Source organism: Telopea speciosissima, chromosome 1, assembly GCF_018873765.1.
Source record: "Telopea speciosissima isolate NSW1024214 ecotype Mountain lineage chromosome 1, Tspe_v1, whole genome shotgun sequence".
NCBI lineage: Eukaryota > Viridiplantae > Streptophyta > Magnoliopsida > Proteales > Proteaceae > Telopea > Telopea speciosissima.
Window position 1 is genome coordinate 74,264,507 of NC_057916.1, and position 24,791 is coordinate 74,289,297.

A 24,791-nucleotide genomic window follows, 5' to 3' on the forward strand; every position below is an offset into this window, starting at 1 on the left:
TTTGTCAAAATAATATGAGTAGGTTAGAGTTGAGCCCTCCAGCTGAGTCTGGCTCGGCCTATTTTATTCATATATAGTTTGGTCATAAGGACAACTAAAGAAGTCTAACCTAGTAAAAAATTCCTGGTTGGGCATTTGTTGAACCTTGAGCAGCAGTTTTAGCCTGAGTATAACAATATGGTTCCTAAAAAGAGGCATTTGGTGCGGTTTCCCACAGCTGCTACTCATCCTAAGGCTGTAGCAGTTGAAGCTTTCATCATCTTCCATGCATAACAATCAATCTTTCAGTTGATGATAAAATGAGAAATCCACTAAACAATATTATGAACAATGTTGAAAGGAAATTAGAAAGGAACAAAGAAATTGGATTGTCTTAACAAGAGACTAGTAATTACCATATAAATACTTGAGGAAATTGAATTCGTTCCATCAAAATTCCTTCTGACAAGAATTCTAGAATTGAATGATGGTTACAAAAGCACTTTGGAGTGCCTTAACAAATCAAAATACTTGTATGCAGTCCATGCAGAACAATTTTCTTCATACCAAACCATACCACAAAGCAGCTGGTGCTCTTTCTGAGTAGTCCTGCAAAGAAGCTTTGGGGCAACAAGTCTAGAACCTTTTTACTTCTCTACCGATAAGTCAAAATGACATCTTTGTCCATCTGTGAGTAACATCAATTATATAAACTGTAAGATTGATGATGTTATTGCACTTCAAAAGAATCCAGACTGGAAATCTCTCATATATGGAGGTGTGGAAGGGGAGAATTAGAAGGATTTTTTTTTAAAAATATTTGACTCACATGTCTACGAGGTTTTTTGGGTGAAGATTTGAGGTAGTCTTTTTGTGTGGCATTACATCCTTATAAATAAGTTATGGGAAGTAGTTTTCTGTCTGGGAGTGTGGCCTACGCCAGCATTCCCATGTGTCTATCTCTCTCCTCCGTAAAATAAGGGGGCAGATGTGTCTTTTCAAATGGGGAGGGGAGAGATAGACTCATGGGAGTGCTGGTGTAGGCCACACTCCCGGACAGAGATCTTTCTCGCATAAGTTATTGTCAATCTATACACTAGAGGATATGCTTAAACTTTCTGTAAAAACCATTTTTATGTGGTTGATCAAACTTCAAAGAGGAACACACACACAAAGAGCTTGGAACTTACTGACTTAGCGATCTCTTTAGCTTTTTCATCATCAAAACCAAGAGCAGCCATTATCTTGTGACCTGCTGATTCTTTTTCAGACCATATGCCAAGGAGTAAATGGGTTGTGGTTATTTCACTGCTTTCATCTGCATCCAAATAAAAATTTAACTAATTAAAAAGGGATGGTGTTTTCCACATTGGCCATTACAAACAATGTCATATATGAAAGAAGAAACAGCAGCCACAAAGCAACAGTCAATAGCATACCAGCTAGTCAGGTAGCTGAAGCATTTCATTGGCATTCAAGTGGCTACATTAATCTTAGTCCAATATTTCGTTGGTAGAGTGAAATGGCAGCACAGGTTGGGATAAGGGTAGGTTGTCCTCTCGATGCCCCTCGGATTCTCCATTTCCTTATGGTATTAGTTTTCATTGAGGAGAAACTTGTTGGTTGGATCTACTTAGTTACGCTCACACTTTTAAGGAGGCGTCTTCATCAGAACCAGGTTGAGCATTTTGTTCTAACAAATAACTAGAAAGGACAACACTTCAGCTGAGAAGCTTCAGAAAATGGAGCACATATATCAGAATCATTAATGGGGTTCCACTGAAATATGGAAATCACTTCATATCAGGATTGCCATAAATCTACACTAGGTTTAGGTCTTTCTCATGATACAATTTTCTGGGAAGACAGGAAGAATAAGAAAAGATTTTCTCTTTGAGTTTGCTACCAATAGTCTCAGATTGTTGATATATGAGAAGGATGTTCTGGTATGCTCCATTTTTTGGCTCTTCGACCCTTTTACTTCATTTTGGGACTTCAGGAACATTCATTCCTTCAGCAACTTGAATGTACCATAGCAATCTAGTGAAGAATCAGCATTGTCAAAAGAAATAATGACTATATAAAGGAAACAAACCGAGAGAAAAGCTATACTGGTTTCAAGAAGATTCCAAAAATTCATCCACCAAGGAAGAGAATCCCTTTTTCCCTAAAGATACATTAAAATTCAATCAAACCTTAAATCTATATTAATCTTGTCCTTAAAATGGGTGTCTTCAAATCATCCTTTTTCTTTTTTGTGAATTAGGGAAGAGGGAGAGTAGTAATTTATTGATAAAGAATGAAAATTGGTTAAGAGAACCCCTGAAGGATCAAAGACTACAGACATTCACCTAAACATATGCTTCCCCTACCCCAATACAATGCCCTGTCAATCCCCCAACAGAATGCTACAACGCTAACACACACGTTCTAGTGATAGTAATACCCATTGAGATATAGCCCATCTTCCTTCTTTAAAAAATCCTGTTGTTTTCCCCCATCTACATGGTTAATGCAACCTAGAGTTCCAAAACCCTGATGTAGGTCACTTTGGGCGCACCAAAGTAAATAAATTCTAAATATTAAGAAGCAGTGGAAATTCTGTAAATTCTGAGAAAGTCTAGGACCAATTTTTAGCGAGAAAGGGAGTCAGGGACCTGAAAGTGATTTAAATTTGAAGAAAGGACGAATCTCGGATTTTAAATGCAAACTGAGTAAGTTAGAAACAAATTCAAACAAATGGGGTTTATGAAATAACCAAGAAATTTGACCTACCTTGCAATTATGAGACATTACCTCTCATTAGAACCCAAACCAGCGGTAAAACCAGGTTTGTGTTTGTTTTGAAGGAGAGATCTCTCTCATGTGATCACCGATTCAACTGAAACTTTGGGTGAAGAATAGCAATTCATGTCCCTTTTGGATGCAGCCAATGGCCACCCAATTCAACCACTGAGAGAATAAAATTAACTTTCTGAAATTATAGCTGGCAGAAGAAGAAGAAGCAGTCCCAAACATGGGTTCGGTTCTCAACACTGGGAAGGTCAGATCGCCCCTAGGAGTATAAAAGGCATACCCAGTGCACAAGGCTCCTGCCACTACGGGGTCTGGGGAGGGTCATAATGTACGCAGCCTTATCCCTGCTTCATGGAGATGCTGTTTCCCGACTTGAACCACGACCATTAGGTCGCAATGGAGCAACCTTACCATTGCACCGAGGCCTGCCCTTTACTGCCCCTAGGAGTATAACTATCACAAAAATTTCCAGGGGAAAATGAGCAGAATTGATAGAGATTAATCCAAACTATTTGGGTTGTGAATACTGCCCAGTACAGAGCACAACTGAATCAGGAAAAAGAAAAAAACTACCAGATCGAAGAAGGTAAAGAATTAAGAAAGGCACACCTGGGAGAATGTATCGTGAGCAGAGAAGAGGAGTTAGAGGATGTCGGCCAGGTTCTCCTTAGTCCACGTTATACACCATAACAGAGCAGCATACCCATTACGTCAATATCCTATTTAAATACACCCTGATAATCGATGAATATATAAATAGACTCGAGGCTAACCAATCTACTTCCATACATATTCTGAAACAGAATTTGAATCTAATTTGGAGTCTTAACTCCTACTAACCATAGTTGTCAAGGCGTCCAAGCTCTTTCTTGGGTCCAAGGTGAAAGTACGCCGCAATGACACTTCCAAGAGTTTACGTTGACTTATGTTTATTGTTTTGTTTTCTGATGAATATACCTATATTATATCCTATGCTATGTTTATTATATATTGGTTTTCTCATATTAGGTTATTACTAGCATAAGTATAGCATATTGCATTGATATGGCTTCTATGTTGCATATAACCATAAAAAAGGGCCTACCCAATGCACGAGGTTCCCGCCTTTGTGGGCTCTGGGGAGGGTCATAATGTACGCAACCTTACCCCCACTTCGCATAGAGGCTATTTCCGGACTTAAACCCACGACCACTAGGTCGCAAAGGATCAACCTTACCAATGCGCCGAGGTCCGTCCTCTTATGTTGCATATAACCATATTTATATTTCTACAAAAAAAAAACCATAATTATATAAAATTGTCATTGCTATATATTGAACCTAGAAGGTTCCAAATGATTATGTCTTTTGGATATGAAAGCCTTGTATGATGTGTGTGAGGGTATTTAAGATGTTTGTTACTGTGCTAAGAGATTGATGAAACCCAAGGACTTGAGGTGGAACCATTAAGGGAAGAAATAATAAGTTGATAACGGACTTCTGTGACAAAGCTACGGACTTCTGTGAAGCTAAAGATTGATTCAGCTTTGAAGAATACGTCAAGATGAAAGTGGACCAAGTTGAAGACATCTAAAGACATAGGATTTGCTCTTTATTTATATATTCATGTAATCCTTAAGTTGATGTCCACAAAATGAGAAAGCCCAAATAAAAGTCAACTAAAGACCTAAATGAACAAACCCAAAAAACTAGGAGGTTTGACTTAGAAAATTATGACTTTACTGTTCACGGACTTCCATGAGTAGTGACAGTCATCCATGCTTACAATAGTAAATTAAGTCAAAACTAAGAACTCGCTAACGGACTTCCGTGACTTGCTTCCGTCCTGACAGAGACTATGGAATCTGAGTCGTCATTTCCACAGACTTCCGTGGAGGTCGTGCAGACTTCCGTCCTATGAACATTTAATGTTCCACGGTAGTGATGTTTGACTAAATTTGAATATATTAAATGCATCACTTGAACTCCAACAACTAGTTTTTCTTAGACAAAGAAGTTATTTTCTTGAAGACCAAAATAGTTTGAATATTTTCCATCTTTAAGAAAACCCATGGTTGACTCTAACGGCTAGTTTAACAGCTAGTTTTTCTGCCTATATAAAGGCCTGAGTCATTTAAACTACAACACAAGAGAACCTACACGAAAATATCATCTTGAGAAATGTCTTGTCTGCTTGTGAGAATCATTGAGCTTGAATTGATGCAGTTTCAAACTTATATGAAGTCATATTGATGTGTAGAGCTTGTGGATGTGTTCTACAGCTAGTGTTGTGCATGCGGATGTGTTCTGCAGCTAAAGGAAGAAATCCCTGATCTGTGTGATCCAAGTGGAATCGTTGGCTTGTGTAGCTCGGGTAAGAAATCCTTGATCTGTGTGATCCAGGTGCTCAATCCGAAGGACTGTGATTGAGAAATGTAAGGCATGATTCCTACCATTTGGAAAGGGATCCTTGATAGTGGAAACCCTTGGCATGTGTGGCTTGGGTAGTGGATGTAGGATTAGTGAATCCGAACTACTCTAAAATCGCTTGTGTCTCTCATTGTCTCCATCTCTTATTCTTGCATGCATTGTTAATTTAATTGTTTGTTACATATTGCAAGAAAGCGTAAGAAAGTGTTGTCACCCAATTCACCCCCCCTCTTGGGTGTTGCAATTCGATCCTACACTATATTATATATAGTCATATACTACATGCCTGGGGCACCTAGCTAATGCCTAGACGGGTGCCTTGTCGCCCCTCCAATGCCTCAGGTCACCTAATCATCGTGACAACTATGCCACTAACATTATCGATAGCTAACTCCCATATTAAAAAAAAAAAAAAATCAAATTACAAAAATAAGCCAAATGAAGATAAATTTCTAAATGTCCCAAGTGGGCCAAAAGCCAGGTTTGGACTTGGGTCTTTTGGAGAGACAGGGTCAAGCCCAGCCATGGAAGAACAAACTACATCACATGCCCACCACACCAGAAATTGAAGGGCATCCCATACCACTCGGTCTCTGCCTGAAACAAGGAATTAGACTCCACCTATTGATCATCTCAACTGATCCAACAATCCACTCAGGTTTCTTATGCCAACATAACCAAACAGATAGTCCGAGCTACTACATAGTGCATGAACAGACGAGCATAAAATTCATTGTCCAAATAACACATAAAACATGTCAATGAGAACTGCAACAATGATCTACCAATTATCTACAGTACCCATCCTGTTCAACCAGCCAGCTGCATGAATAAGTGAACTGAGGAGGGATTAAATATGATTCCAGACTACTCTCCCAAGAAATGCCACTCCTCTTGGCTACATAGCCTTGAGAAAATATTTTAAAGTAAATACTCAGAGCTAATACTACATCAATCCCTTCCATCATCACTCATTTTTAAGTCATATTTCCGACCTCCAAAAAAACAAAAGGACCTAGCTGCATATATCCTTCTCAATGCATAAAATTATAGTGTTTAGTTTCTAGAAATGAAAAGTAGAACAAATATGAAGAAAGCAGCAAGGTTGAGAATATCTGTTTGGCCAGTCAAACCATTCTAGTTCCCAACTCTTGCAAAGGTTCAAACCGAAGAGACAGCTTTACAAAAACCAAACAGTCCCAAGACCTCTCCTATGCGAGAGACATTGGAAAACCAACAAAATGTTCCGAGAACCATGGATTTGCCTTAGCCAACTGATGAAGAATGGCTGGCCTTGTGGGATGCAACAAATCAAAAATGGTATCCCTAGAAAGAGATATTTGGAAATCTCTCTTTCTCAGCATCCCATTTTGGAGTTGTTGCATTCCACAAGGTCGACCACTCTTCATCAATTAGATCTTACCAAATTTTGGAACCTGGGATGCTTCAAAACGGCAACTTTCTTTATCAGTAAGAAAAACCATTCTCTCAACTTTAAGGAAAATATTTTCCTCAATTTTTCTGAAGTTCATAAGGTATCAGAACTCGAGAAGTACAGTATTTATTTCCTGTTTTACAGCATGAAACTACACCCTCAACCATAAACATGATTACACTAAATCAACTGCAGACCTCATGATTCAATTGGGTATCAGATTCAGGAAAGGATGCTGACAAATCAAATCATAGCACTAAAATATATGGCCATATTTATGGCAATGATGGGACATAACATTAAGGAGAAGCATAAACATTCTTAGCCATCCGACAAAGTGAATGCTTTCCTTGGTCATGACGATGTATTGCCTTGCTGGGTCCCTGATCACCACTTGCTTGAGCAGAATTATTTTATTTCAACTATCAATCAATTCCTAGACTTTTGGTGGAAAAGTTGTTGCAATTTCTAATTCTTGTGGCTGTCTAATTTTCTAGTAAAAACCTTCTCTACCTACTCCAAAGACCAACACTGAGGAAAAGGAAGGGATGCTCACTTCGTCTATGTTGAAAAGAAAAGACCAAAAACTTGATGATCATGCATTGAGGTCAATACAAATAAAATACTATAACATGATTGGAAAAAATGGTAGTTGGCCCCCAAACTATGTTTTTATCATATGCCGTGTAACTAAAGAATTTCAGCCTTATATCTCAAGGAAGTGATCCCACAATTGTATCACACTGCACAAAAGGGGGAACGGGGTGAAAAAGTTTCTAACATGTCTGGCACGTAGTGCCCTACTAAATTGTAGTAATTATGACCTCATAATACTACCTGCCAGAAAGAAAAAAAGGATACATAGAAATCATATGCCAAAGTATAATTGAATAAAGGTTTCCTACCAATTCATTAAGGAAGACTTACCTAAACGCCCCTACAAATCTGCCACGTGGTGGACCAGAAGGGGCCAAATTTTTTGGACAACTAGACCCATAGGTCCCTGTTCACATGTACAGTCTCATTCCAAGAGTTTTTCAAGTGGCAAATTAAAGTTTGAAGATTTTAGGACTATGGGAGAGCGTGCAGTAATGGTTGGAGTACCATAGGATACGCATAGACAGACGTGGAGATGCAAGCCAATACACAGGAGGGTATTTGATTGAATTAGGATGTGAAATTTGACATTCGGCTAATCGAGACCATGCCCTCTCTATCCAATAGAAAGTATTGCCATGTCATATGCCCATGTGGATCAAAATGGTGAACCAGTTTGGAAGCCCTTCCAATTTTATAGCTACTATTTATCACAAAAATAGCTTACTACCTGATTTCATTTTCTCATCTACTGCCCAATCAAGGGCCCTTTGCGCTGGTTCAGTGAGTGGAGGGTGCTCAGGACTGAAGAAGTACATGTCAGATTTTCCAAGTAAATTTACAGTTTCTTCTCGCACCTTGAAAAGTGTAATTCCGTTTGCCCGCAAAAATTTTGCAGCTTCACTGGTTCCTGAAAATAAAAATGTGGAGGATAGGCTCATTGAGTAATCCAACTGGAAAAGCAAAAGCATCTATTAAAAGGAAAATTGTTGATAAATATCTCAACTGTCATCATGAAAGGATTTCAATGAGAAAAAGGAATGTTCTACCCTATAAAATGGAAAAGATGTACTTTGCACTGTAACCACTGTTTACATTCCACCATGCTTCTAGATATTTTGAGCCGTTACAGTTCCCAATTGAGATCGTTTCTTGTTCAGCATACTTCATGATGTATTCACAAATATTAAGGTTTTAGTGCTCTTATAAATTGGAAAGTTAGGATTGATAGGAAAAAGGGAGAAGAGACCTATTATAGTCCTTTGAAATTAAAAACCAACTACGATTTTCCATAAATAGGTGTAATGAGAATATAGAAAATTTCTACTACAATTTACACTGTTGACTTTTATTTTCATAGATGATAGAAGAAATGAGAGTTAAAGCATCTGTCCATGATAAAGAAAAATCAAGATATTCCGAGATTAGTGCTCTCATTCTTTCCTTTCACACAAAAGAATGTTGTCTTGAATATTCCCTTGGATATGAGCAAACCTTATGTCAAATAAGGGGTAAACAACATGAACTCGGTCCAACCATTTCACTCTATGCATGGCCCATTTTACACAATAAGGCATGAAATTGTTGACGGAGATAAGTACAGGAAACAAAGCTCAGAAGTATGCTACTACTAGATCAGTTAATGGTTAACAAGCAAAGCTAAATCCTTCAGCTTTTCTTTGGACTGTTTTAGATAGATTATGGTCAAAATTAGGCATTCTATAGCCTTCCTTTTGATACTTCCTTATATTTCCTAGCTCAACCCAGCCTTATCCCAACTAATTGGGGTTGGCTACATGGATCCTCTTTCGCCAATCAACTCTATTCAAAGCAACTCTAGGATCCATGCTAGAAGGTTTAGCCAAAGCTTTTACAATGCCGGCTGCTGACCTGATGCAGCACCCCTCTTTTATCCAAGCTTGGGGCTGCCAGCATAAAACACTAGCGAAGTTTTTTATTCCCTTGCTAGTAGTTGGGAAAGATCTCAACAGTTAAAAGTCAAATACAGCATGGAAGAAGAACTCAGTCAAAACTGCAGGTTTCGACCGAGTTGTCTCGGTTACGCAGGCTCCTGAGACGAGTTAAGGATTGAATTTAAATTCGACCAGATTTTGATGGGTTTCGCATGGTTTCAACACTGTTTCGGCCATATTTTGGTAATTTCACAAGTTTCAACCTGAACACCTATATAAATTCACTTATCCCCATCGAAACTTGAGGAAACCTGGCTCGAAAGTCGAAACCATTTACTTAAGATACTATTCATAAATAAGCAAATACCCCCTATTTGAATCTAATAAAAATAGTTAAAAAACTAAAATGATAAAAAGTCAACCCCCAACCAAAAAAAAACTAGATTTTAGGCGGTAGGTGCAATTTTCAACTTTTAAATGCTGGATTTTTTTCTCAAATTTTTTAAAAATTCTATAAATCTTAATATGATAAAACATTGCTAAAAATCAAAAGAACGGTAAAATATTAATTTGTTTTGATGTCTAAGGAATTATTTCCATTCAGAGCAATTTTAACCAGCATTCGCGCACACCAAATTAAGTTTTGACCGGAACATAACTCCTTCGCTACAAATCAGATTTAAGTAATCTTGGATTTGTTTGAAAGCTTTCCAACAAATCCAAGATTGCTTAAATCTGATTTATATGAAAGGAGTTATGTTCCGGTCAAACCTTATTCGATACCATGTCCAAGAACAATATACATTATCAAACTTGGGTCAAAACCACAGTATTATTTCGAGTGTTCTCTATGTGAAACTAAAGCATGGATGGGATTCCAAATGTCAAAAATAGGCAGCACAACAACAATCAGGACAAAAAAAAATTCTGGGCCTCAAAACCAAGGTTTCGAATTAGCCTGGACAAAATACCAGGTTTCAACCAAGATATTATCGAAACCAGGGAAATCTCGGTTTCTGGCTGGTCGAATCCAGTGTCGGCAGCTAGTTCTTGAACCTTGAAATACGGTATGCCAAGTGATGAACATATCGTAAATTATATCCAAACCAAAATTTGCAAAAACATGAAACTCTATTCCTCTAAAGTTGGAGAGAATAGAAGACCACCAAAGAAAGAGGGGGGGGGGGGGGAGGGGGGAGGGGGGGCAGGAGAAGAAAACAAAGAGGCTAAAGATCTCTCAAAAGCATTTTCAGTTTGAGTGGAAACCTAGATCTGCTAATATGGTGGTTGATAATCTGGCGAAACAAGAGGTTGTACGTCCAAGGTTGTATTACAGGGATAACATCTGACATACCCATATGATTGCCTTCATCTCTGGCATATGTCGGGCACAGGAGAGAACTCAATGTTTTGGATGATTTATGTAGTTTTTGGGCTGCCTTCTTGTGAGGCATCGTAATTGTTGTCGTATACTAATTTGTACTCTCATTCAGTTAATCAATAAATTTTCTAGTGTTATCAGTCCCGGGGGAAAGTGATGCAGATAAATCACAGATGTGAGCTTATTTTAGTGAAAATAAGCACTACATTGGGTTCTAACATGTTTGGCCTTTGGTCCAATGGGTCTTCATTGTAATAAGCCACTTTCATAGGCCTAAAATATGGGTATGAGGTATCAATACGGGATTTACTTTATTAGTTGGTCTAGTTAGAATCTTATTCTTTATTTTATTTGTTATTAAGTGTTTTAGTTGAACTGGTTTAGGACACTATGCGTCCAGCCTTGTTTTAAGTTGTTTGTTTTCCTTTATTTTAGGTTGAGTTTTAGTTGTAGTATACTACCTCCAATGTAAGCTATTTGTTGGAGGGGTTTTAAGCATAGTTTGAGCCTGTTTTTGAGTCTTTTATATACTTTTTAAGGGGCTACAGCCCTGTAAACGATTTTGAAGAATGAATTTTGGCTTTTTCCTCCATTGTTCTGTTCAAGTCAGAATAACTTGTGAGATGCAATGAGACCCTTGGTGAGATGCTAAGGAAGGCTTGATTGGATTCCAAGCTAGGGTTTGGTGGAATGCCAGCTCTGAGGAACTGGTGGGATTCCAGATTCAAATCCTCTTCTTTTATCTTATTCTTTATTCAGTCAAAAACATCAAGTAGTATTTGTGCATCCCTTGTTTCAGTTTTCTGGTTTTCTTTTCTGTTCATGCGTATGTTTTGTTTCCATTTTCAGATTTGACTTCATTCTTATCATGCTAAGTTGAGTTCTGGTTCTAGTTTCAGATTTGATCTTCCACTGTTCTCTGAGTTCTGTGGCTAATCTAATCATATCTGATTGTTTAGTTGCAACCATCTAGAATCTGGTTCCAAATTCTGTAGTCTGTACTGGAATTTCTGAATCAAGTGTCCTAACTCTTGTAGGATACGAGTTCGGAATCAGAGTTGAGAGAATGATGTGACTTGTCATTAATGACAGAGGTCCACTTTATTTATAATGAGAATTACAACCCAAAGCGCAAAATAGTAAAGAGGGAAAAATAATAAAACCCTAAGGTAACCTAAGACAAAGAGACAATATTCCAATCCCACGGTTCTCAACAATACTTCCATAATTCCAGATCAGGACATCAGATATGGACTTGATTTTGTACAGTTGTTCCTCTATCTAATTCTGGCCTTCGAAGAATATTGGAGATATCTGACCTAAAGATCTGCTGAGGCACCCTTATCACCACAAGGTACTCTTGCCTTCAACATCCCTATGTTCCTTTGCTTCCACACCATCCAACTTAAAACAAATGGGTAATAGGTTTCAAAAGATTTAATTTATCCTAATATAATCCCCTACCCTCCAAGAAGCATGAGAGATGCAAGTGTCTGTAGGTCAACCTGTGAGACCTCAAACTTCATCAAGAAATCAAACCAAATCTCACCAGTTTAGCATAGTTGTCAAGGCATTGCCTAGGCATCCAGGTGTTCTTCTGGGAGCAAGGCGGCCGATTGCCTAGTTGTCTAGGCTCCTAGGTCCCAAAATCCTATAAAAGAAAGAGGAAAAGGGGGGGAGAGAAGCAGGGAAAATGAGAAAGGGAGGAAGAAAATTAGGGAAAATAGGAAGAGGAGATGCAGGGACAGCCACTGCTGTCAGAGTTGCTGTTGGATGAATCGTGGATCAGAGAGAGGAAATAAAATAATGGAATTGATTGATTTAATGAGAGAAAGACCCCCTCTATTTATAATAGAGGGGAAGTTACAACTTACATAAGCTAGGCGATGTGGGACTAAACCCACACAGCCAACTAAACACTTAATAACATAAAATACCCCCAAAAAGACCAGAATAGCCCCACGGTATTCTGGAGTACATTCTTCTAACACTCCCCCTTAGGCTGGATTGTACAAATAAGAAAGAAGGAAGATCCAGCTTGGACTAAAAGAAGAAAAAAACTCTAAAAGAAAAAACTCTCTCCATAACAATGCTAACACTCCCCCTCAAGTTGGTGCATACAAGGTACTAATGCCCAACTTAAATGAAAAATGGAAAAAATAAGTTGTAGCAGAATCTAGCTCCAAAAGGAATACAGCTCCCAAAGAAACCATCAAGAACTTGAAAAAAATAGACCTTCAAACTTAGGCAGACTTGATCAATTGTTACCAATCTTCAACAATTGTCCAGGGATGAATCTCTGACTAATAATCTTGAAGGTAAGTAACTAGGGCAGCAAGCAAATGAGTCAGACAGCAATAAAGATCAAGCAGCGGAAACAACCAAACTGTAGGACCTCATATGGGCAGGCAATAACCAAACATCTTCAAAACTTTTAACACCAGCCTCCCCCTTACGGCAAACGTAACCCAATAACAAGGTAGATACTTATTGGCAATGGTGAAACCTCTGACCTTCTATGTTTTGCACCAAGTGTCCCTACATGTTCTACTCTCTGCAATGGCTGCAAATATACTGTATATAATCCCCCCCACGTGTAGTGCACGTGGACATAAGAGAGATTGGGTTAGAGATAGGGCAAAACATAACATTCCAGAATGGTTCAGTGGCTGCCAAGTGTAATGGAAAAAAGAAGAAATGGTAAAGAAGAGAATACCATTAACTTCCAAGGGTGTTATGGGTAATGCTAAAGGTATGTTTTGGGAGGTGGTGAAGGAAAAACAGCAGTGGGATAATGGAGTAGGATTAACTTGGGTAACATAGAAAGCTCCAACCTTCTTCCATCAATCAAACAAACACTTTGAATGGAAACCCCTACAGGGGAGAAACTCCTAACCCCAATATTCAGATCTGAAAAAGATACAAATCTGATTCGAAGTAAGGAAATGCTCCAATTGTCAAGGCTTGTTCAATCTTCAAACAGGGAGGAGCAATTGTGCAAAAGTTTCCATGGTAGAAACTCCCACATGCTAGACAGTAATAAGAAGATATCCGGACAGCAATGAATGGAAGTAGCCTCAACAAAACTGGATCAGATCTGAATCTGTAACAATGTCAGTATGCAAGCTCCAAAGTATGCCGGATATTAACCAGAAAAGCATCACATAACTGAATAGGTTCGTAGGTGCAACCAAAAAATCGTGGAACACACTGTGGTAATCCCAAATAGGCTGATCTCCAGGGTAGTAGATTCGAGTCTTCAATAACAAGAGAAATTCGATCTCCAATAAGAGGAAACACAGTCACAATTATAGGGCAGCAGTATTCCACATGAAGGCAGCAGTAACACATCAACCAGTCATGCTTACAGAAGCCAATCAATAACACCAGCCAGGTAGGCAGTGAAGCTCATAATAACCAGCCAAATAAGATAAATAACCAGACAAATCTATAGGTAGTTGAAGCAGCCAGCCATATAGGAACAAGAAAAACAGCTTGATAATTAAAGAAACCAAGCCAACAGAATGAACTGGAATTTTTTTACTAAAAAACCGATGAAAGATGCTGAATAATGGGCTGTATACTCCTCTGATGTTGATAAACTCTCCTAAAAAATTAGCAACTGTGGACTGCCCTACCCTTTAGATCGATAATAGCCAGGGTTTTGTAAAAAACCCTGAAAGTGAATATCGATTATAGGGAAGGGGTCTTCCACAAAGGTGAGGCTGACATGTCAAAGGTGCTTGCTTATTGTAATACTTGCTGACCAAAAACTGCTGGAATGGATCTCCAATTCGAATGACCAATCTCCTCGGTAATTGAGACTTGATCTTCACATGGGAGAAATACCTAAAAATCGCAGATAATGAAGGCAGCAGCTATCTTGAGCAGTAGACCTTCTTCAAGCCATAAATAGTTGAAGTAGAATGTCCTTCGTGATGGTAGAAACACCAACAAAAAATTCCAAATAGCAACAAACATCCTTAGCCCAAATCGATTTTTATCAGGGTTTTGGAAAACCCTGAAAAGAAGAGATCGATTGGGGTAGGGGTCTTCAAAAAACTTGGATAGGTGCAATATTGAGGTCGATTGGTCCTTGAAGTGGGAGTAATCAGCCCTCAAAAAATTAGCAAAAACTGAAACCTGAAAGTCAGGGTTTTTGGCAGGTAACCAAATTAGCAGGTTAAGGAATTTTTGCTGTAGAAACAAATCCAGCCATCAGAAAGGGTCCAAACTTAGGTCGAGTATGGCTTGTAGTAGTAGGGAATCACCCCAAAAAATTAGCTGCATCTGAAAAGGGAAACCCTAAAATCGATTGGAGTCGGGGTTTTTCAAAACCCTGACAAGTTGAGATCGATTAGGGTAGGGGCTGGAAAGGTTAATGAAAAATGGAGAAATAGCAAAAAAGGAAAGGAAGTCAATGGAATAGGGTAGGAAGGTGCTGGAAAAGGCTGCATATGGTGCTCCAAAAGTGGAGGATCAGCCTTCTTTAGGTGATAGGAATCTGATCTCCAAAGACAAAAGGGAAACTCCAAATCGCAGATTAGGGTCCAGTAGGATTTTAATGAAAAACGATAGAAGAGAAAGGGCAGCACTAAATCATCGATATTATGTCTACCTCATTAGTGCTGCCCCTGTTTTTGGGCTGAAAGGGAGAAGAACAGGAGCAGGAAAAAACGAGAAAAGGGAGAAGAGGAGGTGAGATCGATTGGAGGAAAAGAAGGGAGAAAATAGGGTTTTTCTCTCTAACCTAGATCAGACCAGCTCTGATACCATGTTGGTTGAATCGTGGGTCAGAGAGAGGAAATCAAATAATGAAATTGATTGATTTAATGAGAGAAAGACCCCCTCTATTTATAATAGAGGGGAAGTTACAAATTACATAAGCTAGGCGATGTGGGACTAAACCCACACAGCCAACTAAACACTTAATAACATAAAATACCCCCAAATGGACCAGAATACCCCCACGGTATTCTGGAGTACATTCTTCTAACAGTTGCAGAGTTGCAGCGGCAGCCTCCACTACCGGAGTTGGAAGATCCCACTTCAAACAACACTGCCTTCCTGTTTCAAAGAAAAAGAAGTACCATAAATGAATTAATGGATTAGTTTAAAACATAATCTTTTTTTTTTATGGATGACTCCCTTTTATTTTTAATTTTATGTATAAAATATAAACCTGATGCAGATAAATCATTTAAATGGGCTTATTTTATTAGAAATAAGCTTTGAGTTGGATTATATATGTGTTAGGCCCTAGGTCCAATGGGTTTTCATTGTAATAGGCCACTTTAATGGGCCTAAATAATGGGTAGGAGGTAGGTATATGGAATTTACTTTATTAGGTTAGTTTAAATTGTTTTACTTAAGTTTAACTCCTTTACCTAGTGTAGAGGGTTCCTTTTAAGTTTCCCTTATGTTTTAGGTTTCCTGTTTGCTATGTAAGTTTGGTTAGACAAGTTTCTTACTTATAGAGTCTTTTATTTTAAATAAGACTGATTGTAAGCTATTTGGCCAACCAACGATTTTATGGATGAAGTTATGGTTATTGCCTTTTTTTGCTGTGGTGTAAGGAGCTGCTGTGAGGCTCAGTGTAGAGTGAAACTCTTGGGATTGGAGAGATTCTGATCTAAGCCTGTTGGTGGAAAATCAAAGGTCATAACCCCTTCTCTATATTCTGTTTTCTCCACAAGTACGTACCGGTTTCTGTAGTTATTTTCAAGCTTGTTGGAAGTTGTTAGATACTGAGATCTGGAAGGGTTTTAACCTACGGTTATTGCTGTTTATGTGCTGTTAACATTGAGATTTAAATCACAGCAAAGGACCACCAACTAGGAGTTGTCGGCAGCCCTGTTTTTGGGCTCTATTTGCTGAAATCGATATTTGAGATATAAGGGAATCCGGCCAGCGGATTGCCCTCATCTCTTGGGGTGTTGAAGGGCCTCCTGGAAGGATCCTTCAACCAGCCTTCTGCGTTGATCTGCTGGTATAAGAAATCTTCTATATTTTTTATTATGGGTTTCAGATTTTTATTGTTTTGACTGTTGATTAAAATCTTGCCATTAGAACATTGTTATATTCTGGGGTTTACTTATTCTAACAGTTTATGATCATTGACCAGAATCTGACCTCCATTAGATAAGGTTGACTTTGACCTTAACGTTGACCTAAATTCTGTTTTAGGGATTTTCTTGAGATCCTGTTAAAGGGGTGTGTAATTTGAACCTAGGGTTCATCCTAAATATCCCCCACCAAATCCTTTTCTATTTATAAGTAAAAGACATCAGATTTTAACTTTAAATATAACACCTACTAAAAAAATATAAAATATTAAAATTTTCTATTTTACATCTAACCCCCTTCCTTTTGTATATGCACGCATAGGCGACCAAGGTGACTCCTGGCCATCGTCTTGGGTCGCTTGTCGCAGTGACAACTATTCGGTTTAGAGTTAGTCTAATAAGAACTTCAAAATTTACAAGTTATCTTTAGAGAGAAAACACACCCAATGATGAGGGGACTCAATGTCAGACTTAATGTTAAGTTATAAAAATCAATCCAAATGATTTCTCTAACCCCCCCCCCCCCCACCAAAAAAAAATAAATAAATAAATCAATCCAAATGACAATCCAGGTAGCTAGATTGAAATTACAATCCACCCATGTTTCCCACTAAAAGAAAGCAGAAGAATAAAACAGTGCAAATAATCAATATGGTAGTCTAAAGAAGTCCAACTCAAACTGAAGAGAAGATTTTCTAAAGCATCAATCTTCCAATAATTCAATCCCATGCAAATCTTGTAACATTCCCGAAAACAGGTTCCTTTTGGTTTAATTTTGTTTTTTCTGCTTTGACGAATAACTATGAAACTTGTAAGAAAAGAGGAAAAAAAAAAAAAAGAAGTAAAAGACCTGATTAACTGAACAACTACAATCTACAGTATTCAAGAACTCAATCCCCATGCAAATCATAGAGACAAAGGATAAAGGATCCCCCATATAAATTAAAGACCCCATAATGCCCATCTTGGCTTGCTGATACCCAGAGAGTCCGTGGACCAATGCATCCAGTAAAAGAAATATTCATGGGGGATGCAAGAATTTATACCTACTTGATAAGATAACAGTATATAAGGCCATCCATCAAGTCAACATCACCGAGTCTGCTAAGCCCAAACAAAAAATTACTGAGTCCCCCCCCCCAAAAAAAAAAATCTCAAATGACAGATCCCTCAAGAAGGAACTAATCTCAGGCCAAAAGTAATGCACTAATCTCTGCCCACGACAAGCCCTTAGTTCTACAATGAAGGCTTATTTTATCAACATGATGCAGATTCATCATCGAAATGGACTTATTTTATTAGGAATAAGTCTAGGGTTGGGTTATATACATGCTGGGCCTTTGATCCCATGGGTTTTCTATGTAATATGCCCCTTTAATGGGCCTAAAATATGGGTAATTGGGTTGCATACAGGATTAGATGTTTTAGTCCTATACTTAGTTTTATTTTCATGTTTTTAATGTTTTTAATTGAACCGGTCCAAAGCTGGTTTGAACCAGTGGTTCAATTTAAGTGATCTTAGTAGTTTGTCTTTTAGTTGTTTAGTTGGGATGGATTAGGACTCTATTTTGAGCCTATTTCAGTTTCCTAGTTAGCTTAAGTTACCTAATAGGTTAAGGATTGGGTTAGGCCTTTCTTTTTTACTGTAGGAATCTAATTTTTGAGTATTTTATATAAGGTTGTAAGGGGGCAAAGTATTGAACACGAATTTGATTAATGAAAAAACTTTTGCTTGCTGCCAATGCATCAATTCTGCTGCCTTGCTCTATTGAGTGTTGTCTTGTGAGTCATATCAAGGTGAAGGGACTGGTGGATCTCCAGTTGACTCCTTGCGTCTTGTAGACCGGGAAGATCTGTTATAAGGGATTGGTGGATCTCCAATCGACTCCTTACATCTTGTAGATCGGGAGGACCTATTTCCTATCTTCAAGCTACTGCCATTGAAGATCAGCAACTCCAAGTAAGTATTCACCATTATTACCCATCCCCCTTTCTTCTCGTAATCCTCTAAACCCAACCTCATCGATCCCCATTGCCAATATTCAATCCTTACTACCTTCCTCATCCACCATTAATACCATAGATCCATTAGAACCCTAAAACCTGCAACTATTCTTCTTCCCTTCTAGAATACATGCAAGGTGATTTTCACGGGAATTCTGCCCAGCCAAATCTAATCGTTAGAACCTACTAAAAAATTTTGATTGAATCTTCCTCAAACCCTAAGAGAGACTCGATCCAAATTTCAGTACCATCCACCCAGACGATTGTCTGAAATTACACTTTTACCCCTCTCTCCTATCCATAGTTGTCATGGCGTCCTGGCGCTGGAGGTTTGTGCATATCGACCTACGCCATGGCGTCCTGTCTCTCTTTCCCTCTTCGATTTCTTCTTCTTTAATTTTTTGTTTCTTCCCCAACCTTAGACCCATTCCCTGCTTCCCTAAATCTCCTATTTTAGCCTTGGTTTAGTAACCTGCAACTAAGACATCCGCCAGATCTGATTTCAGATCTCCCCATTCGGTTGCCAGTAGAATTTTGGGGCTATTTCTCGTTGGGATCAGCAGACCTTGGTGCTGCGATTTTGTTCCAGAAATTGCAGGGAGAATCGTCTTCATACGAAGGAGTTTCCTCTGCTGGAACTACTCCAGTTCACCGCCTCTCTGCCCCTCTTTCTATCGTGTTATTGCAAGGTTGAAGAAGACATTAAGTCTTTAAAATTGCAAGTAAGGACTACTTATATTATTTATATAAAACCCCTTATATTCTCTATTGCTATTTTGTTTAGCCCATTCAGTTTTCTCTTTAACTCCATTAAATTACAGTTCTGCCACTCCTTTACAACTTCAGATTAATTACAATTCTGCCATTGCTCTTATAAATCTTGATTTATCTACTAGTTTGCCATTCAACTTTGCCATTCAACTTTGGACTTAATTACAATTCTGCCATGGTCGACATGATCGCCATGGCAACGTCATGGCGGGCGACGTGTCGATATATCGATCAGACACCCCTCCACCGACTTGGATCGCCATGACGCCGTGACAACTATGCTCCTATCTCTACTAGGAAACCTCCATAACTCCAGATTTAACCATCTGATTTAGTTGTAACTTTTAGCATATATTCCCGTCCACCCTACCCACACTCAACCTAAATATTAAGCCCATTCAACCACGTGATTTCCTATTATTATAAACCCTAGATTCCATCATCTTCCACTTTTCAAAACCTAATCCTAATTGCTGCCAAGATCCATCTAACCTACTTCCACCCATCCAAAACCCTTAAAACCTAGTTCATTAGACTCCCCTACACCTGTTTAGCTTTACCATATAAGACACATCTGTATTACCTTAACCCTAACCCTAAATTTCACCTAAAATCTTAATTCTGCCCCCATCAAACCAGCAGCTTAACAGGTCTTGGTTGTCTGGCTCCTAGTAGGTCTCCTACCAATCTAGAACTACATTACAACGGCTAGCTAAAGCAAAAAATTGATGGCTGAAGCATTTGACAATATTAACATTGTGAACAGGAAATAAATGACTCATACAAGCCGTTTGCATTGTATAGTAGAAATATTACATATTTTTATTCATCAGCATTCACCAAAAAAAGGAAAAAAATAGAAAAAAACACTTCGATAAGGTTGAGGACTTTAGATGACAAAAAATCTATAATTAACATAAGAACTAAGAAGCATGAGAAGTAAAATATTATGATTGAAGTCAAGTGATTTCCAATGCTGTTTTGCAGACACAAATTGTACTTTACTAGTAAAAAAAATCTTTAAAAAGGATAAAATCATTAACCTTCAACCAAGATCCCCATGAGAAGAGCTTCAGTCCCAGTGTTTGGGTACTTAAGTTTCCTGGCTTCCAATTCTGCCATTGCAAAAGATTTTATCGCCCTTGCTGACCATCTTCACCATCATCTCCAATAAAAATTATAAATGAAACGTATCCAAACACAAAATTCTGGTCCAGAATGGAAAATATGAATTAAGATATTCAATCAAACTTACTTGGGAATCTTCTCACACGAAGCTCTCTCTGGTTTCCTAAAAAAAAATAAGAACTTTCTAAAGTAGCTCCTAGAGGGGGTAAAAATAATAGTAACTTCCACAGAGAAATTGAAATAGAGCGTGACTGAAACTTACCCAGTCGGAAGACTAAACAAAACTGTCGCAACGGCCGCTGGAGGCTTCCGAAAGAGAGGTCTCAAAAGCGAGGAACGAAGCGATAGCGGGTTGCCAAGTAAAGAATTCACCAACACGTCTTTTTTGAGATTCAAAGGGAAAGACAGAGAATACTGGCTAGGTTTTCCATAATCGAATTGTGAAGAGGGTGTCGAACTTGGTAATATGGAAAGCGTTCGGGCGGCCATTATCAGAAACCCTAGCTATTGAGACAAAGGGTACAAATTAGGTTCTCTATTTAACTGGAAGAAGTATTACACGTTATGTATGGATTCAAGGTCAAGATAAATGATAAAATTGTTTTTCAGCAAAGGAGGAAGAGCAGTCCTAGCTCCACTGGTTTTGTAGTCTCCGTGTTTCCTTGGTTTGGCTTCTCTCGTTTTCGTTGTCTCCGTTCTTCCGCTGGCTAGTCGAGGATGCTACTGAGCCTGCAATTGAGGTTTGTTGCGAGCTGTGAGCCTGGGAGTTGGGCTTTCAAACTGGATAGCGCACGTCGCAAGCAACGTTTTTTAACATCGGATCTCCCGAGACGAAGCGGACTTAATTGGATTGGTCTCCGATTCAGAGATCCGATCCGGATCCGAAAAGCTGCTTCGGTCTATACGAATCAATGCATGTAGGACACGTGGAAAATATTACAATAAAAAAAAATCCAAAAGAAGAGCTGCACTGCAGGAGAGGGAGGTGTATAGATCCCGAATTTTTATCCTCTCCTGTTACACCACGGTGCTGTAATGCATCATGCGGCGGTTACAAAGGCCATGTGCACCATGTGGGGCCCGTTGTGCTACATGGCTTTTGTAGCACCGCACAATACAGTGCAGCACCGTACTGTAATAAGAGAGGATAACGATTCATAGATCCCATTTTCATGCAAGACCTTACGAGAATGGGTTCCAGAAATCATTATCCTCTCCTGTCCGCTACCCGGACAGGACCATGTTGTCCTCTCACATGGGGGCGCGAAATGACAACCTAACCCCCTGCCCGAACACATAGCCCGGGTGAGGTTAAGTCATCATTTCACGCCCCCATGTGAGGGGACAGCATGGTCCTGTCAGGGCAGCGGACAAGAGAGGAAAAAAATTGGTGTTCCAGCGGCTTAGATGGTATCCATCCACCTCAAGAGAGAGGGGGGTGTTACCCAAGAGAATGGATCATTTGCACGTACCAACAAGTCAATGTACATGTGAGAGAGAGGCGGGGGTCGCAGGGCAGGGTATTGGGGCGGGGGCTCAAGTACCGAGGGGTTTGAGCAAGAGGGTGAGAGGGAGAAAGAGATGGAGGGAGAGAGGGAGAGAGGGGGCAAGGGAAGTTGTAGGGGGTAGGAGAGGGGCTGGAGAAGGTTGAAGCAGGAAGGAGAGGGAGAAGGAGAGAGGGAGGGAGCAGGGCAAGGGAAGTTGCAGGGGTAGGGGCTGGTCCAAGTATTGTAGTGTGAGAGGAGAGGGCAGGCCAAGGCAGAGGAAATTGCAGGGACAATGGGGCGGTTGTGGACAAGGGTGGTGCAATTAGGGGCGGTAGGGAGTTGGAGGGGCAAGGCCACGCCGCCTCGAAAGTGGCCAGCAGGGGGAGAGGACGTTGATTTTTTTTTTCCTTTTAAAGCGACCAACAACAGATTAAAAAGTGGACTGAACCAGATCCCAATTCTAGGTTTTAAACTCTGTGTTGTAGGGGCATGGTGGTTGCTATGGGTGGCAATTAAAAGAGATATTCATGGTCAATATGGGGAGTGGAAAATCATCTTGGTAGGGCTGGCATCTTTTTGTGCACCCATGACTCACCAATTACGAGTCTAGACTCAAGAACCAAGAGGCAACACTCACTACTCATCCACCGCTTACGGGTTGTGGACCTAAGGGTTCCTTCACCCATGAATCTAAGGTCATTATTCTCCCCATTTTCCCCATTGTATGTTGGAGGTGTGAAATGTGTGTCACTGTTCTTTGACAACCATCAAAGCACAATAGTGGCTTTAAGGAAAACTTGGTTCGACGACCTGTTGGTTCCTAAGTTATAGGTGTTGGTCCTATTGAACTTGGGATCACTTTGTTAAATCCGTGCCCAAAACCCGGTTTAAAACTCAGTCTGACCACCGGTCTGGTTTGAACCTTTTATGTAGAATCGGGAGCGGAGTACGCTCGTGAACTGTGGACCATGATACTCAAGCCATCCCACAAGATTGTTGACCGTGACTCTAGAGAAGTCGTCGAGGATAGGTACATCGACAGAGATAGGGGAAAGTTTGTCTTCGAGGGTGCATTCCTAGCATTTCCTTATTTCGAGGATCCGCCCGGCCCTCGCCCGGTGTACCCGTTCCCACTTATAGATGATTGAGAGTAAGTTAATATCCTAATAACTCATGAGTATAAATACTAGAATGGGCTTAGGACCTGATGTTCCTTCTAATCATATTATGGGCCTAGTAGTATAATGGGCCCAATAACTTAAAATGGACCTAAAGACCTAAGACAACCAAACATGACTTAAGACTAAAGTGAGGTAAATAGGGGTCAATCCACTATTCACCTCACAATAGAAAACCTAAATCGTGGAGAGGAAAGGAGAGAAGGAAAGAAAGAAGAAGAAGAAGAAGGAAGAAGGAACGAAAGAAGAAGAAGAAGAAGGAAGAGAGGTGGAACTCAAGCTTACTCTCCTACATTGGTGAGCATTCTCTCTCTCTCTCTCTCTCTCACTTCCTAATTTATAGACCTAGGGTTTGGACTTATGAGCCATGAGTGCTTCATCTACCCTAATGGAAAGGCCATTAATGGCTAATCTTTGAAGCTTAGTTATAAAGACACCTAATCCTACCTTGAACCCCCTTTCACCCTTTCTCCATTTATGAACCCTAAGTTGGGGATTCACCTCCATTTATGGGTTTCACCAACCCTTATGGAAGACCATAGAGGTGTGGTTTGTGGGTTGTAAATAACATTGATTAAAGCCCCTTTCAAAACCCCAATACCCAAACCCATGAGTTTTCTTTCCATATGTATTTTAATGGAGAAAAACCTAATCGATCATGGGGTTTACAAACCCATGTTGGGTGTGTGCTATGGCACCTTGGTTGGAGTTGTTCTCATGGCCAAAGAGACCCCTAAAAACCCCTAAGAATACCCCATTTTAGCCCAAGACTTTGGGGCTGCAAAACCATTCTCGGAATGGCATGAGCAAAAGATCGCACGTGGACAGGCACATGCAAGTGCGTCCCGAGAAACTAGATCTGCGGTGGGAAGTCCGAGAGGGACAGCACATGGACAGGCACATGCAAGTGCGATCCCGAGAAAGATCTCGGTGGGAGGTCCGAGAGGGACAGGCACATGGACAGCACATGCAAGTGCCGTCTGAGAAAGATCTGCGGTGGGGAGGTCCGAGAGGGACGAGCACATGGACAGGCACATGCAAGTGCCATCCTGAGAACCTAGATCTGCCGGTGGGAAAGTCCGAAAGGGACAGCACATGGACAGCACATGATATAGCCTTCTTTGTATGTGCGGTCCCCTATTTTAGCCTTGTTTGATAACTTATGGGGCCCAACTCTTCTAGCCCTAAGGCACTAATCTCTCCCCACGTTGTACACTCTCTTTAGGTTGACTGACCCGGCTCGGGGGCGTATTAGTACGTGGGAAAGTGTACTTGGCATCGAACGTCGATTTGAAGAGCTCCGTACTGACGATTGACTGAGAATCAAGGTGAGTGAGTTAAGCAAACGTCTTAATTTATGGAATGTTTGTGTGTCGTGTCTTGCGAATGTCATTCATGCATGTGTGCTATAATATATAATTATTGGTAAGATATAGGACGATATAAATGTTTAGATGTTGATAGGATTTTACATTCTTGTCTTGCGATATTATTTATTTTATTGCACTATGGTGCGAATGGTATTGGATTTAGTTATGGGACTCGGGTGTCGGTTGGTGCTTGGACCGAGGATTCCATAATATGGACTCACTCATGGCATGTAGATCTAGGGCTTCGGAGCGGGATCCAAGTGCCGGTGGGTCTTGGGC

At 39.8% G+C, this 24,791-nt stretch overlaps 1 protein-coding gene across 2 annotated transcripts; it reads right to left on the reverse strand.

The window, feature by feature from the left end:
• Positions 1-406: 406 nt before the first annotated feature.
• On the reverse strand, positions 407-21,198 carry LOC122645721 (ATP-dependent Clp protease ATP-binding subunit CLPT1, chloroplastic-like). 2 transcript variants are annotated; one of them, XM_043839063.1, is made up of 6 exons: positions 20,740-21,197; positions 20,605-20,640; positions 20,393-20,502; positions 7,946-8,125; positions 1,170-1,297; positions 407-667 (listed from the first exon to the last, which is right to left on the reverse strand). In XM_043839063.1, the coding sequence occupies exons 1-6, from the start codon at positions 20,964-20,966 to the stop codon at positions 635-637; spliced, it is 714 nt and encodes a 237-aa protein (XP_043694998.1). In that variant the 5' UTR covers positions 20,967-21,197; the 3' UTR covers positions 407-634. The 2 variants fall into 2 exon arrangements, with proteins under 2 accessions (XP_043694998.1, XP_043695006.1); XM_043839071.1 differs by lacking the exon at positions 407-667 and adding an exon at positions 817-872 and having other exon boundaries at positions 1,158-1,297; positions 20,740-21,198.
• Between the last annotated feature and the right edge of the window lie 3,593 nt (positions 21,199-24,791).

What these genes read in the sequence shown, in the direction of transcription:
- LOC122645721 (XM_043839063.1), bottom strand. Translation starts at nt 20,966, where the DNA reads ATGGCCGCCCGAACGCTTTCCATATTACCAAGTTCGACACCCTCTTCA. An exon ending in TCGTGTGAGAAGATTCCCAA is followed by an intron (nt 20,503 to 20,604) that starts GTAAGTTTGATT and finishes ATGATGGTGAAG; the next exon opens with ATGGTCAGCAAGGGCGATAA. An exon ending in CTAAAGAGATCGCTAAGTCA is followed by an intron (nt 668 to 1,169) that starts GTAAGTTCCAAG and finishes TGTTACTCACAG; the next exon opens with ATGGACAAAGATGTCATTTT.